The sequence below is a fragment of the Nanorana parkeri genome, unplaced genomic scaffold (genome assembly GCF_000935625.1).
Source record: "Nanorana parkeri isolate BGI_ZX_2015 unplaced genomic scaffold, ASM93562v1 scaffold358, whole genome shotgun sequence".
NCBI lineage: Eukaryota > Metazoa > Chordata > Amphibia > Anura > Dicroglossidae > Nanorana > Nanorana parkeri.
The window spans coordinates 124986-145254 of record NW_017306626.1 but is presented as its reverse complement, the minus strand read 5'-3'; the positions used below and the strand labels follow the sequence as shown (position 1 = coordinate 145254).

General features: G+C 38.8%; 1 protein-coding gene across 1 annotated transcript in view; it reads left to right on the top strand.

Moving 5' to 3' along the window:
• TMEM192 (transmembrane protein 192) overlaps positions 1 to 11327 on the top strand; it is a 61147-nt gene extending 49820 nt beyond the window's left edge. The window contains exons 6-7 of the mRNA XM_018558779.1: positions 7618 to 7720; positions 11178 to 11327. Coding sequence (XP_018414281.1) covers positions 7618 to 7720; positions 11178 to 11313 — 239 coding nt within the window. The 3' untranslated portion in view covers positions 11314 to 11327. The remainder of the gene's footprint in view (positions 1 to 7617; positions 7721 to 11177) is intronic.
• The last annotated feature ends 8942 nt before the right edge of the window (positions 11328 to 20269 follow it).

Here is a 20269-nt window from a genome sequence, read left to right as displayed (position 1 = left end):
TTATTATACAATTTTTCTTTAATTACTCAGCAGTTCCCTCGCAGGTAGAGAGGCCATTAAATCTCTTGGTTGTCCCCCATTACTTTGACAGAATAATAGTTTCTGTGTGGAAACCAAAGAACATTTTCAACACTGCAAGCCATTTTATTACAATAACTTTTAGGCTATATGGAGTATGGTGGAGAACTGCAGTTATTTTAAGAAAGCACAAATACCGATACTTTGACTTTTGTATGTTTAGAATTACACTATATACTGTCAAATATTGCCCTATCTTAGGCTTTTGCCAATCTTGCATAGAAATAAAACAGTGACCACTGAGAGCATTTAATATCCATTGTTATGCTTAACAGCTGGACTTCAATCTGGTAGTGTACAGTCAGATCAGGGAATGTTTGTAGACCCCTTCAAGGACTTGGCTGATGTTTACTGGCCAATTGCTCTTGTATCCCCAGGGGCAACCATTGTCTGCAGTGCTTCCCCTCCATGAGCAAAAATGGAAGCTTAGCTTAGGCACCACATATCTGGATTAGATTAGTCTATCCATAAGAATGCAGCTAACGAGCCCATACCCATTAAATGGTGCCATGTCTAGGGAGAATGGCACAATAAGATGGACATTTTTTTTAGGAGGTGAAAGGACAGCAACCGGCTGGTAAAATTCAAACAGAAATATTGATTTTTTTTTCCTCTAGCGGGGTTGATAATGGGATTTTGAGGAAGACCTACAGACATAAGATCATAACCAGAATGGGTTGGAAAAAACCTTTAATGTGTATGTCACCTTCAGGTACAACGGCAGGATCAGCTAGCAAAGTGTTCATTTTTAAAATGATCAGACTTGCTTAAGATCTTTTCCCTCATCAAGTTTAAATAGAAGCTGATCTTTGTTGTGTTCATGACCCTCATTGTTTCAATCAATTTTGTTTATTTGTTTGTTTTAAATTCTCTTTTGGTTTACTTTGATGTTGTCTCTTTTAGCTGATTGTGTTTTTAGTTTTTGAACTTTGAAGGTTGTATTTTGTTGTTTTGCAAGTGAAAACCAACTGAGGCAAAGCCAGGTTTTGAATTCTATGGGCTGCCTGACATCAAAGGCTCATTACTCCTTCCTCCCCTACATCCCTGGTGTTTAAAAGGAGAAGTGATCTTCCCTTTTATTTATTTCCATGGTCGATCTATGTCGTCCTCTTTTTTTGAAAGGAAAGACATCTTACTAAGTAGTTGGCTTTTGTTATATATGGTGTTTGAAGTTGAGTCTCCCTCCCCGGTACTTGCTGTGCTTGAGTTAAAATTAGGATTTTCTCACCTGCTTTAAGTTAAGAAGTCCAGATCAAGCCTATTTGGGCTGAGCTATACAGCATACTAAGGATTAAAAAACATGTAGATTCAGGATAACAAATTGCCTGTTTAGAAGAACCTTCCATTGGCACTCCTTTGCTTAATTCCACCTGCAGCTCTTGGTTAACTTTTCTCCAGTTTATAAACATTTACAAGGATGTTGCAATATTGAAGTGAACTTGGTAAAAAGATGCAAACCAACAAAATGTGGCAAAATATAAATGACTCCACTATAAGGAATGATCCTTCCCCCATTTATTGACAATAACGGGTGATGGCAGATTTCGGGTGGTGTGATTTAACTTTTTTACTTTAACAAGATATATTAATGAGAATTATGTTTCTCTTTTGTGAAATGCAATGTGAATAAGTGGAGAAGTTGACCAGATCAATATTATAAATGGGATATACAGCTAGAATTGCTATTTCATCCGTGGGAAAGTGTAAACCATTTATAGTAGGCACCATGTTGTCACATTTAAGAACTATAAGGCGTCCTTTGTCTTTCTCATATTCATGTTTTGTTTTGTTGCTGCACAGATTTGTCAAAGCTTTAAACTGGCCATACATGGCCATATTTCCATAAGTGGTTTGATTAATTCAAGCTTAAGTAGTAATGTTTGGGTAATGTAGAGAATGGGGAGTAACACAATCAAGTTGGGTAACCTCATTGGTATACTACAGATATCTTATGTCATATAATTAATCCCTCTTCCATAAGAAAAGGGAAAGACCCTTTCTCTGCCCATGAATTCAATGTTGTGCCGAGTTTGTAGCAAATATTCTGCAGAGATCCCATGCTGACAGCTATTACAAGGGCAGAAAGATCTTGCAATATTTTGAGATTTGTTTATCTTCTCATACACAATAAATTGCTGTTGAAAACGATTGCTTCTTTAAATCCTTGGAGTCAACCTGCTCAGATTATTCTTAGTTGGGCATTGGCTGTGTTGCATTTTCCATATCCAACTTTTGTTGTTCACCAGAGATAAGGCTGGTTTAAAAGGGTGTTTTGGTTATTTAATAGACATACTGTATATGCTCAATATGCAAATTTTTATCTATATACATAGCTCTGCCCCCCAAAAAATATCACAAACAATTCAATGGTGAAAAGTTCTACCATTGTATGGCTAACGTTCAGCAGCTGTTGGATCAAGCACAGTGATAATAAGAAAAGGTTTTGTAACCTGCTATATTGACTATTTCCTGTAAGAGTAACGAATTGGCAGTCTATGCAGGCACCCAAAGATATGATATTGTCTGCTGATCTAACTCACCGCTGCAACAGGACATTGTCCTACATTGTTTAATGTCTCTGGGTGCCAATAGGTTTGTATGCCAGTGTCATATCTATAGTTTGTCGCCTGTGCATACCTTTCTGCTTCTTTACATTGGCTTTTCTATTGAAGAACTCCAGGAATTTTTATTTTACTAACACTTGCATTGGACCTACCCTCACACTGCAAGGGTGGACTACTAGTTTGTGTCTAGGTAAAAAAGAAAATATATACTCACCCAATGCTTCTTCTTAGACCGGTCCTTCCAACGTCTCCCCCCACCTCTGCAGCTGTCTAAGGTCCCATAATTCACCAACTTCTATACGGTATACAGACAAAAGGAGGGGCGGAGCTTTGGGTGAGTATATCTTTGCTATTTTAGCACCTAGACACCAACAAGCACTTAGCCCTTACAGTGCAGGGGTAGCCCTACTACAAGGGTTAAAAAAAAATCCTGGAGTTCTTTAATTATTTTGCCAATGTGTCATTTTCGTTTTTCTCTTCCAATGCTGTAAGTTTAGATCAGTTGCATTGTTGCCTAAGGCTTTTTAGAAACAAGTTATTCCCAGGGAACATTTTATTTGCTTTAACTAATTGATCTTTGAAATCTTTCTTAGATACTGAGAATAATATGAGGACAAAGTATTTTCCAGTTATGTAATCTGTTATTTCAATGATACTGTAAAGGTTTGTTGCGTTTAAGGTACCTATATAAAGTAGGCGACAGCTAGTTTCTTACAAAAGATTGTTGATCATACATGTCTGCATTGGGAACACTTGCTTGTTTTGGCCTATGGAGGAACAAAAGAAGAGCACCTAAGTTCTTGGTTATCCCAAGAGGCATAATAGCAGTCGCCTAGGAACATCTTTCCAAAGCTCTTCCTTAGTTCCCTGGGATCAGCTGGCCAGACATGATGCAGAGATGTCACGGTTGAGCCTAAACACTAAAAATTTTGCCTAATTTATAACTATCCAGATTGGGTGTACATTATGTCCATTATATTTGTTTTTTATTTTATTGCATTTGCTTCCTATGAATGGCCAAAATTGTCAAGGAGTGTGACATGTCTTAGTTTCTTGTTATAATCTAGCAACATGTAGGAGTCAACATACATGCTATAATGAATGTGTGTAAAACCCCTGTGAGGGATTTAGGATCATTCCTGAGGGTAATAACTTCATTGTAGGTAATGCTCTGTAATTGAAAATCACTCAAGTCGAGGGAGGAAGGTTGTGGCAGCCAGAACTCTCTGCCCCTCTTGAGGGCATATGTACTCGTCAGTGGCCAATAAATGTGTTAAGTCCAATACTACTGTTAAAGCAAAAAATTATTTTTCATCCAAGCTCTGGACACTTCTAATAAATACTAAATAATAATAAAAAGAAAACTTACAAATAATTTTAAAAAAGCTACATTTGGACTGGTATTTAAAACCGTGTGTCGCAAGAAAGCCTAATGTGGCAGACTTCAGCAGGATAGATGAAGCTCAGTATTTACCAAATATCTTTATTCTTTCCATGGTAAACCCTTGTGTACACAGACATTGCAAGCTGATGAAGACAAAAGTATCCCTTGGTAAAAATCCTAAATGTGTCTTAGTTAAACAAGACATGCACTGGGTGCATTTGAAATGCCTTTGAAACAGGTTTGAATAGATTCTACTGTCTGTAAGCTTCATCTTTTGTAAAATGTCTGTTTTTATTAACAAGGTCATTGTCAATAGCGTTTGAATAGGAACCGTGAAAACATTTCCAATGCATCTGAAATGCATGTACTGTATTTGCCATGCATTTCAGATGCTTTCCCATTGACATTAATTGAATTAAAACGCGTGTGGTGCGTGCTTGAAAAGGACAAGCTGTGCTCTTAGAAACCACATTCAGCCTGAAAGCAAAATACAAAAAGTATACCTGCCTTGTCAGATTTCACTGTTGTTAAAGTGGACTTAATAAATTTCACATAAATCAATAAGGCACGTCTCATCATAATGAAATCACACAATTATAATAAACAATATTTGAAGGAGCTGGGTGGGAAATTGTCGGCCGAACAGTGACTGCATCCAGTTTTGGTACCTTGTATACAACAACTGAATAACCGGCAGGTGGAAACTTATTTATCCATTTTGTTTAGCATGGATGGGAAACGTAACTAATTTGAGAATAGTTTATATAAAATTTTGGTAATTGGGTTGTATACAAAGTGATACAATTACTTAGGACGAGCTTATCTTTGTATTTATAAAACGAAATTAAAAAGGGTTATAGTTTTTCCTTTAAAAAATGACTGCCTTTACATAATAATATAATAAATACATATACAATGGTCTAAATGTACCTACATATATAATAAGCTTATCAATCATCCTTACTTGCAGTTGTATTCTGTTTATGGTCACGTGTATCTACATATATAAGTACCTAGCATATCGTTTTGTCTTACACATTGTAGCTGAAATGCTGCACAAGTCCCTTTAGTAAAAAAAACAAAAAAAAAACATTAAAATCTAATGTACTTTTTCTGCAACTAAAGTGTTGCTGTCCTTCCCTCAAACCAGCCCAGTGTTCCAGGCAATACCTGACTCTTGCATGAAGGAGCCATTCTGTGCCTTAGAGAGTGACTCCATTTGAGTGATCCTTTGCCCCGGTTCACCATTCACTTTTTTTAATATTAGAAGCTTTATTAAAAACATTTTTTGTAAAGTTCAAAAAAATTCAACAACAAGAAATATAACAAGTAAAGGATACTCTCCAGTATAACAAAATACATGTGAAGGAGCTAGGCATGAGGCAATATACAATATTTGCAATAAAAGATGCAATATGAGACACAGGATCTCTCACAAGAAAACAGTAACTGCACCAATTAGAATGCAATTGATGGAGCAGAGCCTAGTACATTTAACAATAAGAACAAGGACCCCCCAAAAAAAGGTGTTGGACAGTCGCAGAACCCGTACCAGCCCCTGGTAAAATTTGTTACCAAGACAAGTTTATTTTTTACCAATAACATTGACATTTCTTGAATAGACTGAACAGATGTGGTTCTTCAGAGGGAATTAGATGTCAAGTAAACACTTTCATATTGGAGGCTGATGGTTTTGAAGAATGTGGAGGCTTTCATTTATGCCCTCTCTAGAACTGCAGTGTGGTTTAATATTAATGAATATACATTTAAATGCATGTCAAGCCAAAACTTTTTTTTGTTAGATTTTGATGGAGTTGGGAATGTTTACAAACTGTCAGATTTTTACTGTTATCCAGGACTCCAATAGAAGAATTTCCCTCACTTCTGTCCTGGCAGGGGTTTCAAAACTAAAAGTAATAAAGGTTCTAAGTCGCACTCCTTGCAGCCTTTCTCTAGTTTTTTTTTTACATGCAAAAAGATTATGTTGACAGACAAAATAAGTTCAGTTCAGTTACCAACTGCTGATTTTGAAGTTCTCCTTTGTTCTTGTTATTGGAAAAAATATTGTTTTTTGAAGGTCCACACATTTGTAATTTCAACAAATCAATGCCTTTAATCATCACATCTGGTTTGGACACATTTACTTTGCAGAAAACATTTCCTAATTGAGCAAGATCATCATATTTTTCTTCAATAAATGAGCAGCTTCCCACACTCCTTTGGATGTGGTCTTTGTGAGTTGTCTTTATGGCTGCTTCTCATATTGGCTTCATGAATGCATTTAAAGACGCAAACACTTCTGCTCTAAAATGTAACTTACAATGGAGGAGGTAGGAAGGACCACCAGCAACTTTTCTGACATTGGCCTGTCTAATTACTTTACAACCTGCTGTTTGATATTCGTGTGCTTCTGTGGCAGAGCCATTGTCGGCTGCATGGTTTGAGTCATATACTCTGCTCCAAAACAAGCAGGTGGTCTGTAGGAACAATGGTTGAGAGCTGTATGTTCCTCACAAAGGAGGACAAAAAGGATTTAATGGGACATCTTATGGGAGCACCATATACTAGGTAGTGATGTCCTCTTGGATATAGATGAGCCAAGCTGATAAACTAAATTCTTTAAACTTTACTAGATTGTAAGCTCTCACAAGCAGGGTCCTCCTAACCCTCCTGTATTGAAATTATTTCATAACTGTACTGTCGCCCTCAATTTTGTCAAGTGCTGCACAAACTGTTAGCGCTATATGAATCCTGTATAATAAAAAAAGTAAAATACAAATCTGTGCTTCTCTACTTTCAGCAGTATACACATGTTATATGTTTATATACTGAAAAATCTGAAACCGTTACTTGAAAAATGAACCAGACTATCTGGAACGATATAAAAAATTCCTTCAAGAATTGATCTAATGAACACTAAATGTATTGCTCATTTGGGTGCGCAATTTTTTTTCCCTTTTCATATCTACCCTAAAAATTATAATATTGTTGGTTGCTAAGGCAACAACACTCAGGTTGTACTTCATTAAGCACTAATTTGTATCTGTGTATAGTAAAAGTGAATGTGTGTGGCTGCTGCACACTGCAATTTGTAATGGCCTTACAGGCCTGCAAGTCTCACTCCCCCTCCGCTCTGGCAGTCTAAGGTCCTGATCACATCTGATACAGTGTTTTGGATGTGAGGACGCCAAGGGATATTCCATCGCCAGAGTGTATGGGAGAAGCGAGTCTGCAGGGACCGGACTAGCAGCCAGCCGTGTCTGAGATTCAGGTAAGTATATCTTTGTTATTTTAACTCCCTTGACAAGACAAGCACTTAATCCTTGCAGTGTGGGGGTGGCCCCACTGCAAGGGTTAAGATTTCATATGCCCAAAGTTCTCCTTTAACCTTTTATAATGTAAATTGAACCCATTGTTTACAGTCACCTCTCCTGCTCCAGGATTCTTTGCATTTGAAATAAACTTTCCTATGCCAAAATATACTAGCATCTACTGTTTAGTCCATATTGTTCTGCTGCAATTCTTATTTAATTAATTCCATATAAATTATAGTTTTTATATTTGATTCTCTGTTTTTCTTTTTTTTTGTAGTGCACATGTGCAAATTTAATAGAAGCCAACCCGATGCAGACATCATCGAAGAACAGAAGATACATTCATTTCAAGCCCACGTCAATCCAGGGATTGGATTCAGGTAATTAATTTCAGAAACCGCTATTCTAAAGCTGGCCATACATGTTATATTTTTTTAATTGAGCCTGTCCATCAACAGGTCATCAATGTACGTCCTACACTATGTTGTATTGCTATCTCTGCTCCCCTGAAGTGAGCAGTTCATTATCAATGTTTCGTTCTTGTCCATGTTGTGATTCATTCAACCACAAATCATTCTACTCCTCAATAACCTCAGGTTCCATATGCGAGTCCATCTGATAAAAATAAAAAATGTTGGAGTGGGTTTTATCCACATTTTGAAGAATCCCTCAGCAAAGTTAAGCCCTTCTATCAGTTTATGTTGTGGTCCCTGTCTTAGCAGCACCATATTAAAGGACGGTGGTTATGTCTGAGTTTATTTCGGGAAAGCAAAAGCTAATCAGTTAGGACTGCCTCCTGCAAAAGAAAAGTATTCTCTCCATGAGACAGTATATCTGGGACATGAAGGGAAGATTATATAGTTGTGAAAGAAGCTAAAGCTGGTCATACATTGTTATTTTTTTTATTAAGCAATGTGGATGGACAAATCTCCCACTGTGTTCATTGTATTCTGACAGCAGCGAGCGATTTTTTTTTCCCTCTGCCCAAAGATTTTCCATCCAGCAGCTTTTGATTTTCTAAACAAAGGATGTCGGACAGAAGGGTGCCGACAGGGGTACCCACTGTATGAATTTTTTGTCCGGTCCTTGATTTGCAGTGTATGGCCAGCTTTAGTCTGGACCTTCCCTGGAAAGTTAAAAAGACCCTTTGCAATAGGGATTTTTTTGATTTCTCTGGACCCAAGAAAATGCATTGGACCCTTAGTGTGAATACTTTATTTTTTCACCTGTCATGAACAGGATAATACTTTCTGGAGACAGGAGAGGTGGAAAAAAAAAACCTACTTGAAAGGACTGATGCTTATGGTGAATAATTGTTGTGCAGGTTTGCATAGTCTCACTCTCTCTTGTTTTTACATAGATTTGTAGAGGTAGATGCCAAATTGAGCACCCTGTGGCTGGTCATAGATGACCTGATATAACGCTTTGGCTAGGATTGGGCCAAAAATAATTGCATCCAACATTGAAAATGATTATTTTTGCTGTCATTGAGTTTTCAACTTAGGCCGCTGGGCATCTAAGTAAAGTATGTTGGCTTCAAATATGAAGTTTTTTAGAGTAATGTTCTTGCATACAGTTTATAAATCTAGTTTTGGCTGGACATAGCACGATTTGTTATCTTTTAAAATAAAGTTGATCAATTCTCCCCTTCTCCTGCCCGTGGTTATACATAAATACATGTGCATGAGTCCTTCTGGAATTGAAACTCATTGATTTTCTCATTTTTTTAGAGGCTTTATTTCACTTTGGTAAAATAATAGGCTATTTAACTGTTTCACTGACATATTTCTGCAGAAAGGTCTTTTTCAGAGAAGATGTGTAAAGCTGTTGGTTGCGTACATTGTTTGCATTAACTGTTGCTTTTGAGAAATAGGTTTTCTAATGCTTTCAGTTAAAATTAAAGCTAGAAATAAATATCTGGTGGCCATTAGTGTCATAATTTGCTACTACATGCTATTCCATAGATCATTAATTTACTTTAATTGGTCCTGAGACCTAAACAGTACAAAGGATGACCTAAGTAATATAGCAATACCATAAGTAGAATGTTTTTTCAGTGTGTTAGCGAAAGGAAAGGGTACAGTCCTATATTTCACATTTAGGAGTTTATTATACAGAGTAAACCTGAGGATTTAAGGGAAAATAGGGTTGGGTATAATACCATGTGATCATGTGAAGTTATCAATTGGTGTCCTGCAAATTTTAATGGCAAAGAATAAGTCCAATTACTGCATAAAGTACTAACCAAGCAGCCACCATAGTAAGGCAGATTGCTTGTGGCTTGCCATAAATGACAACATATTTAGTATAACACGCCAGATAAAACCACAGCATTACATACTAACTTTTGAACTGTACCTATTGTATCTCTCATTACACCTTGCTTCCGCTATCAAAGCCCTGCAGTAGTACAATGCATTATTCTTCTTTTTTACTAGGCTTCTGTGGATTTGTATTTATAGTCCTTTGTACAGCCAGTCCATCCAAAATTAGTTCAGTTATGTGTGGGTACTGGTGAATTGAATTGCCTGCTTGTTTCTTGAATCTCTTTCTCTTGTAGTAAGATATCACTTTCAAAGCTCTGCCCCACCCTGCCTTAGATTTCCAATCGGTAGAACTGAAAGATGCTTCATGGAGAGTGGGTCCACTTAATAACAACCACAGCCAGTGGGTGGACCGGAGAACATAACTCCCTAACAAAGCCGCATAAAATTATATAAATCAAGTGGGTGATTTGATCTGCTGGTGTCACCATGACAGAAAGTGATGTGAAATACAAATTTTACAGATGTTACCAGAACAGGAAGCAATGGGAGATCTTCCAGTGGGACACCTTTTCTAGTGATCACTAAGATTAAGACCTAAGAGTAGATTACTCCACACTATGGGAGATTTCTTCTCACTTTCTGTTGTATCCTTGAGGCAGGAAGTGATTGCAAATCTCCCCAACAGGACAAACTGCAAAATAAAACTTTACATGGGTTTTAACTAGGGATGCACCGATACCAAGTACCATACTCGGTACAAGTACAGATACTTTTCCAGCTCCAAGACTAGACTAGAGAAAAATTCAAAAGTTAGGAAGAAGCTGTCATTTGTAAGGAGCATACAGAGCTCCTGGGATTTGTACATCTCTGTTTTAATGTATGATTTTGTTTTTATAAATATAAATAAAGAGATGAACCGATACCATTTTTGCTAGTACAAGTACTGATACTTGCCCAAGTACTTACAGATACAGGTACTGATACATTTTTGTTTATTGTCATGTGACAGTTTTTCTAAAACAATATAGATTAATGATTTAATCTTAAGCTTATCTTAAGCTTATCTACTGAGATAAAATGGCACTGGTATCTGAACTGGTATCGGCGCATCCCTAGTTTTAACCATTCCATACTCTATCCATAACTAAACAAAACCGTTTTGTCTTTAGATACACTTTTTGGAGCTTAGTGTATAAAAACAGCTAGTCTTGAGAATGATTAGATGTAGCTGAAAACAGCTGGATTAAGCAGTGACCATCACCTTGTTGTCCTACATGTCCATTTTTTTTTTTATTGCAGCTCATTTAACGGAATTGTGGCTCAAAAACATGGGATGCACATTACATACAATTATAACAGTTGTTTTAAATATAGAATGCCAACACAGTTAGAAATATTTTGGACATATGTCATAGAAAGTACTTAAGAGCTGTTTTATTCAGCAGTTGAAATGGCTGTGTGTCGGTATGAGGCAAATTTATTTACAGCATGTATTCTTGTATAAGTTCAATGTACTGATACTTTCGACATGACATCTATATTTATTTTTATATATATATATTTTTTTTAGGGAAGGATCGAGTTTAGAAGAAATCATTGAAAAACAAGGTGATACGATAGAGTATCTTCAGCGTCATAATGCACTGCTAAGTCAGCAGCTACTCGCGGGGAAGTCGCAGCTCAGCAGAGAACAAACAAGGGCATGAGTGCAATAAGTCAAAACAGACTTTTTTTTCCCCGTGTACTACTGACTTTCTTATGCCGTTGATTTTCAAGATCCCAACTGATTAACTTATTGTCTGCTGCGCCGGGCTTTACAGTTTGACTTTCTTGCTGGACAACATATTTTATACTTTTGTGCAAGGAGTGTATTCCTGGTAATTTACTTAAATTAATTTTTTACTGTTGGGTTTAACAAAAAAGATTTCATAGTATTTGTTATCTTTTTGAACCAATCAGTATTTTCTACTCCTTGAGCAATACATCTATGATTGCGTTATACACTGTGAATATAAAGACTCTCTTGCCGTATAGGTAAAAAAGCAAAGTACCAACATATGATTGAGAAGAAGAACCATTAGAAGTTTTGTATCTCTACAGTTATTGGCTCATTTCGGTACTGGCACCAACCTGTATGTGCTGCAGTATTAAATGGCTGGGGAAGTAAAAAATGGTTATACGAGTGTGTGGTCTGTCCATAGTGCTCAGATGTGTTCATATCAGTGGATGAACAAACCTGGTGCTGAACAGGTTACCCTAAGCTAGGAATAGTAAGTAAGGGGCTGCCATATCTGCAAGCGTTTGTACAGCATAAAGTCACTAAAATAAAATGTTCCAAATATATGTACCTGCAAAGATGAAAATGTATATTAACCTTTCCTGCCACCCTTCAATCCATGCTGGATTGAAATAAAGCGGCCACCTGAAGACTCTTAGGAAATCGATCTGATTTCTGGTCCCTGCTGTGCTCACTGGTTCCTGACACTAACCTCCTACGATGGTAGAGAACATGTGGGTGGAACCACTAAGCGCAGCGAGGCACTCTCACAAGTGTTGCTTTCTAAAGAGACTTTAGGCACCTTTTACTTTTTGTTCCAGCTGTATGGGTGGCAGGAAAGACAAGTATGAACTCTCTTCAAAGAAACATTTACTGGGACATTTCATTTTAGAAACAGAGTTGCCTAAGGGCCCATTCACATTACAGCACGCATGTTATTGTATGCATAGCTTGCATGCTATTGTACGTGGTGTCACATGCCTGACAAAGAGTTTGTCATGTGATCGCTTCAATAGACTATTCATTACAGATCAATGTTTGCTGGTGACGCATGTTCTTTTCCATGTGCTGACACCAGCCAACCATCTGGAAGTTGCTGGACCAACCCTTTACTCTAGGCCTTGTGGAGGAACGTATTCAATGGGAATGTATTGAGTGGTGTACATTTAGCTATAATGTTTAGTTGACACACATTGCAGTGCTTTATTTTTCCTCTGGAATACAGGGCATCACACGGAGTTACAGCACATTGAACCGCACTTCACAATATATCCTTTTTTCTTTTTCAACACATATTTGTCATAAACAAAATCATAGGACATAAAGCATATGCTTTGTTATTGGGTGGCGTGAATGGGCCTAAAGTGTATATAAGCCACAACTTTTTTATTCTTTAGTTTTATATACAGTTGGGAAGGGTTGGAAACCCTGTGATATTTTAATTGCTGTCTGTGTCCTCGCTTGGTAGGTTCACCCTTTTTGATTGTTCTAGTGAGAAAATTCATAACTGTGACGCTATTACTAGAACAGGAGATGAGGGTAAATCTTATGATGGGGATACTGGTGACAAGAGGGGAATTCACCTAACTTTTGGTGAGGTTTTCTTTTCACTTCCTGTTAAGTCAAGAAGTAAATGGAAGTCTGCCAAATGAGTTAACATGGAACAAAAAGTAAATCGGCAGGGGTTAACCCTTCCCTACGCTATCCAAAACTAAAATGAAAGTTAGCCTTTGATAAAGTTTTGTGAATGTTCTAATTAGTACAAATCCAGACTATATCTGATATAAACTGTAATAGGACAGTACCAAGTCACTGAATTTTTCTGTGTTCTAGTTCTCTTATTTTGTTTAGTGTGACTTTATATTTTGTATAGCTGTATGTTTATGATGATAAAACTGTGAGTATCATTTTTTTTTTCTTAGACATGGGTTTTCTTTCATTTTTGTTTTTTTAGATTTCTGTATGGTTGGACTAGCTGAGGTTGGTAGTCCTCCACAGTAAAAGAATATAGACTTTGTTTTTCTTTTCTTTTTCTTTTCTACCACTATAACAGATAAATTACTGCTTTACCAGGCATGCACCACCTTGAGTGAATTAGGATTGCTAAGGCTGGCCACCTTACTTTGAGTGGTGAACCTGCTGCTTATGAGTGTACGACATGCAGTAAGTCCTAGTGCAAAGTTAGGCAAGCCATACATGCTAGCCCTAACCATACACACCCAGATTTATCTTGTAGACCGAACAAGAGATAATCAATAGAACCCATGTCTCGAATTTCGGCAGGGATTGCCCGAAATTTGAGGCCATGTGTGACCAGCTTACCTTAAAGGTCTTTTCCAGCATGCTGGATATTGACTTGCGACTATTCCTCATCAAAAATGTATTCCTCATCAATTTTTGAGAGAAAAAAGAACAATCCTTGTAGTCCACATGCCCTGCATTAGTTAAAATCTTTAGCAAGATTGACGACAGCACCCAGGACTTTGCAGTCCATCCAAGAATAGGAACATCCAAGAATAGGAACACCCACATCTTGATAAATCTGAGCCACAATCCAGATTCATCAAATTAGAAATTAATAAAAAGGTCTCCCCTACTGCTCGCTATTGACTGGGACCTTATTACCTTTCACCTGCCGAAAATATTTGTATACTGGCTTATCTACTGAGATAAAATGGTGCTGCCATGTTGTTGAGCTGTTTCATCTGTATGCTACTCATTCAAATGTTGACACACCAGTATTTTAGGTGCCCATAGGTAAGGCAGTAATGTTTTAAGGGTACCCTTTAAACATTCTGGAAAATACATTGAAGTTTCAAATAAGAACTATAAAAGGGTATACAACCATGGACTAATTTGTAGCTAAACTCTCCAAAAATGTGGTTATTCTCCTTATACTCTCCAAATTCCTGAGAGTATTGACAAAACTTTATCAGAGTGTAACTTTTTTATTTTCGTTTTGCCTGCTGATAATCTCCTTTCATATATCTAGCTGTCGTCTTGAGGTATAAACGGAGTGTGACTAGCTACTCTCACTGCATGTTTAAACCTGATGTCAGGAAGGTACGGCAGGAGTAGAAGAAAGGAAAGAAGGAATTTTCTTGCTGCTGGTTATGATGTGAAGAGCTTCTGTTGTAGCACTATGGATGAACAGATCTGTAGTCTTCTTGAATGCTACCCCACAGTGTATTGTCTGTTGAAATGTAATAGATGCTGTATGCTACAAATATGAAAATGAATAATAATTTATGTTTGTTGCACTATTTGTACATCTGGTTTATCCTTTTATACAGTATGTAAATATAATAAATAACCGCTTAATAAATGTGTCTGAACGTGTGAAATTCCTTTGTAAGGGGAAGCAGAACAGAAGCACGGGTAAGCAGGGTGGGCACATTTTCTGTTCTACAGGGGCCTTAAAGCGTATGTAAACCCTTTTGTCTGTTAAGGTGGACTTTTACCCCCTTTCACTAAAGATCACCTCAGCATGCAGCTCTGCTTGCTGATATAAAATCATCTTACATTGATTAGTTACATTTACATATTTATCTTTTACTTACAATTACAGTTTTTCCACTTCCTGGTCCTCTTAGGCATTAGTGATGTAGCGCATGCCTAAGAGTTGCATCTTGGGAGGGTTACATCACATTGAATTGCTGGGAAATTTAATCTGTAAACTTTAAAATCTCCCCTGAGATGATGTGCATGGTCACATGTCCTAGTCACATGCAACAGTTTCCAGGAAGTAAAGGGAGTAGCACCCTACTGGAAATAGTGCTATTAAAATTTGTAATATCAGATTGTATGTGGTCTGATGCTGATTTGTAGTCTGGCTTCACTTGGTTTCCCCTACACAGTCTGTCATTGTTTGCATCTGTCTGCTGCTAGGTGTACTACAGGGTGTGCCCTGGTCACAGATCAGAGCAACCAGTGGGAGACTGCTATGAGTGAATACCTCTTCAGCTTATCACTGTTAGATGATGGCCAGTGGTGCATGCTGGGGGAGTAGATACATTCATGGGGTGGACCATGCAAGCTCTCTTCCTCCCCTGGGCCCAGCCTGTGGGGAGGCTGCCATGGATTGTCTGAGATGGCTAGGCCTAAGGCCTGGGGACTAGCCATGTAATGACCATGGGCCCTGATAGCAGCAGGTCCAGTGGTTGCTATTGAGGACAAGGACTATTAACGTCTACCTCAAGTAGTGCTATGCCAGGTGTTCTACCTGCTGTGCATGAAGACAATAACCACACTCTGCAGTGCAATGGAGTCTACATCTGCCTGGATGATCCTAACCCTTTGCCTCTCTTTTCCTGAAGTTCTGCAATAAAGGTTTCAAGCATCATATCTACAGTCTGGACGATTACCAGAAAGGGTGGTAAGTGCTGATGAGAAAAAGCAAGTGAATTTATCCCTAGACAAGATTTCGGAGCTGCCATAACCCATAGCAACTGACCCTAGCACTCAAGGTGTTCTGGTGTCCTGTGGATCCATTAAAGAGGTTTCTTATATAGGGAGACCCGTTAGTTAATTTACTGTAGATCACCCCTTTAGAGCCACCGGTAGTGTTATCCTGTGCTGGGATATCGCTGACCGAGTAAGGGGGACGCTACAATATTAATCTGCCCCCGTGAGAAAAATGGTGAGGAAAAGAATTCATAAGGTATGCAAATAATAAAAAGTCGGCAATTATCTAGAAGTAGCTGTTTGTAGATTGCCATTACTGAACATTTCTAAAGGTGCCTTGTCATTTTAGGGTAAAATTAGGGTAAACTTCCCATTTAAATATGGCATTGAAAACATTTTGTTATTTATGTTAAGTGCATGCAGGGACGGAAAGACAACACATGGGGCCCCTGGGGAATATGAGATTATGGGGCCCCCTTGTGTTCTGCCCATATACAAGCCCTACCCACATATACATTCTTGTGTTACAGAAATTATTTCTCTACACTATATTTAAAATGGGTCTATTCACTAAAGGATGAATTACAGGGGAATTTGTAGGAGAAGTTCAAAATCTACTCCAATATAGGCAATTTGGAAAGTGAGCTAAATGGCAGAATTTTTCTGGTTTGGCTTACTGCTCAGTAGTAAATAACACAGCTCAGTAGTAATGCACAGTGTTAAGAGGTCAGTAATAAGTAACACACAGAATTCAGAGGTCAGGAGTAAGTAAGGCACAGAGTGGAAAGGTCAGTGGTAACACACAGAATGCAGAGGTCAATAGGGAATAACGCACAGACTGCAGAGGTCAGCAGTAGTAATGCACAGAGTGCAGAGATCAGGAGAGAATAATGCACAGACTGCAGAGGTCAGGAGGGAATAATGCACAGAGTTCAGGCGTAAGTAATGCACAGAGTGCAGATGTCAGAAGGGAATAACGCACAAAGTGCAGAGGTCAGGAGGGAATAACGCACAGAGTGCAGAGGTCAGGAGTAAGTAATGCACAGAGTGCAGAGGTCAAAGGGAAGTAACGCACAGAGTGCAGAGGTCAAAGGGAAGTGAAGCACAGAGTGCTTTAAATAATTGAAATAATACAAGCCAAAAACACATTAAACAGTACATTTATAATAAATTAATTTACTTACAAAAAAACATATTTTTTCCGTCTGATGCCCACTGCTTCGCTTCTGCGAATTAATCCCCTCCTTTCTTCCCTGAGTGCGCAGGCTCCATATGCTCTTCATTCCTACCCAGAGGTCTGGCAAGGCAGGGACAGCCACAGTCTTTCTGTAGAAGCCACTGGGCACTTCCAGGTTTAAAGATGGCAGCCGCCGAGTGGCGGCCATCTTTATGATGCAACATTGATGCGGAGGGGCACTGAGCTCAGCGACATGCAGAGTGGCAGGAAGACTTAATGCTAGTGACCCAATAAAGGTACCAGAGCCTCTCACGGGGCCCCCTACTGGCCACGGGCCCTCCGGGCACTGCCCGAATGTTCAGTCCGCCCCTGTGTACACGCTACAACATGTCATATCCTTGAGAAAATACAACTAACCTGGAAAAGTATGTAGAGTAGGTGAAGGACAAAGTTTTTTGTTCTCTTACTTTCCTATTATGTGTATTTGTTGTGGGTCGATGACCAAGTGTGTCGATGACCAAGTGGGTCAGCATAGCAGATGGACAGCTAGCATTTTCACAAAGAGGTGAGCCCCTGTATTTCTCACATGACGTGGAAAGATCCAAAGACATGTTTGTTACATTGCAGCTTACCAGTCTTTAGACGTGATGGATGGATTAGTCTTCTGGTTTTTTTCAGACTTGTTTTCACCTGCTAATTCTGTGAGCAACACACCTCCTGTCCTTTCGTGGCTACACTTCTCCACTGTATGAAAGGAGGCAACCAAGGTTGTCACACCACAAGCTGGACTTCAAACATACTTGTCTTTGTTTATCTCCCTTACATGGTAGTTGATGGGGCTAGTAGTTTACAAAAGAAACATAACTTTGTTTTTACTTTCAGATCAGCTCACAGAATGAGAACTTTTGCATTTCTGTTTGACTCATCACGTATTTTACGTATTTTATATACTTGCAGAAAATGTTTTATTCTAAAAAAATGAATGCTGCCACCACATCTAACTACTGGTAAGCAGCAATATATAACATTTATGTTCTGGGGTTTACATATCCATTAAACATTAAGTGACACTAAACTTAGGTGTTAAATCATCAAAAAATACATTCAAGTATCTTAACTCATAACAAAAATGTATCTTATTTGTGTATCACTCAGCTGGAGATCCTCAAATCATCTCTGAATTGGTGCTGACACTGTCCTTCCTTCTGGAGGGTGGCTACTTTTGTTCCACATGGTCGCTGTGTGTGTTGTAAAGTAGTCACCACTCCAAGATTGCTCTCGTGATGAACTGCAATCTCATGTTTAGTTTACTAATTTGTATTGAGATTGTAGTTCATCACAGGAGCAAGCTTGGAGGGATGGCTACTTGATGACACTCTCAGAGACCATAGGGAAGAAAAGTAGCCACACTCCAGAAGGAAGGACAGTGTCAGCACCAATTTAGTTTAGTGTAATTTTAATACTGTTTTCTAGCCAGTTGTAGACTGGAAATAAAGTTCTGCAACATCTGAGAGATCATCATATGCACACTACAATCTGAGACTCACCTCTCTAATCTTCATTTATCTGACTTGTTTTAAATGCCTACTGGAGCTTGTTTTTAACAGCTAGAGGGCTGAAAATTGGGAGATTGGTAGAAACCTGACTGAAATGTCTTTATTGTAGTGCGAGTTAAGGCTCGTTACCTCCACAACAGCTAAGTTGCCTTGATCTGCGCAGATCAACGCAGGCTCAACACCAGGGCACATAAAAAGCAGTTGTCTTCTATGTGCCCTGTTCCAACATAACACTATGTTAAGGTGGGATGTGGTGCATGGAATGAAAATGCAGACATACTGCATTTTTTCACAACACACCACACCTCCCATCATGTTCTTAAATGTCACAGCTCCCCTGCAGTGCAAACAAAAAAATGAAAAGAAAATGTTGTGACTTTTCAGTAAACTCAAATAAAAAAAGAAGAAACAAGGTCAACAGTGCCTTGCAGTGCAACAATGCAAAGCACCGCTCCTATGCAATGGACCCATCTTATTTTTATTGATCCCAGTTATTTTGATTCAGGCCCCCTTCACAGTTCTCCAGGCTGTTGTGGTACAGTAACATGTGATGTGTAGGGATGAGCTCAGGTTTAGATCGAACCTGAGCTCCTATGACCCTGAAAGGAGCTCCTCCTGGACTTAGAAGGAAGCTCCTTCCGTGTCGCCCAATCAGCTGTGAGCAGGGAATTCCCCACTTGCAGTTTCACGTGAGCAAAGTAGCTGAATGCAGTGATATCATTGACCTTATACACTGAGTGGCCAGATTATTATGACCACCCCATCAGTACTTCGTTGGGCCACGAGATGACTCCACGAGATGACTTTGTTGAGCCGCCTCGTGACTCCACGAGATGTTGAAAGGTGATGCAAGGAATCTGACACTGCACTGTTGCCCTTCTGTTGTCTTGTACCAGTCTTGCCACTCTGCGTTCTGCCCGAACATTGACTAGTCGCTGACGGCCGCAATTCGCACGTTCAGACCCAGATTTTCGGCTGACAGTCCAGTCTTTAAACACTTTAACAATGAGCCCCTCTTGAACATTTAACGAATTCTGCTGTTTTGCTGATACTCGCTCCATGGCTCGCGCCAACAATCATCCCACGTTCAAAATCTGTTAAATCGCTTTGTTTACCCATATCTTCAGAAAAAAAATCACTTCTACTGTCGTGGTAAACAACCTGCTTCCCTATTTATAATGGTCTGGCCCTCTAGCAACTTCAGCATGAAATTATTGCTAATTATAGCTAATTTGCCTACAAATGTCAGGTGGTCATAATAATCTGGCCACTCAGTGTATGGCTACATGCCTATATTTGGTAAACATAATTTACCTAATATGGCTATGTGGCGATATAAGGTAATGGCGTCAGCACAAGCATCCTGCTCCTTTGTTTTCATGCAGCTGATTGGATGGGGAATGCCCGGCCCACAGCTGATTAGGTGGAAAAAGGAGCCTGTTTGGAGGAGCTCAGGTTGGGACTGAGTTCGGTCCGAGCCTGAGATCATCCATAGTGTTGTGTTAAGGCAGGTCATTCTCTATGAATGGATTGCCAAAGCATAGCAATGGGCAGAAATGTAGGCTGCATTCACAGGGGTTGTTCTGACATTCCTGCCACAAAAACTTACAGATTCTTGCAACAGGAATGCCCGGTAAAAAATCTCTGGATTGAAGATGAATATTGCCGTGTGTGTATGTGTATATATACAGTATATACATTCATTTTAACACTTTGCGTACTGTGTAGTCTTTCTCTTTTATGTGTCA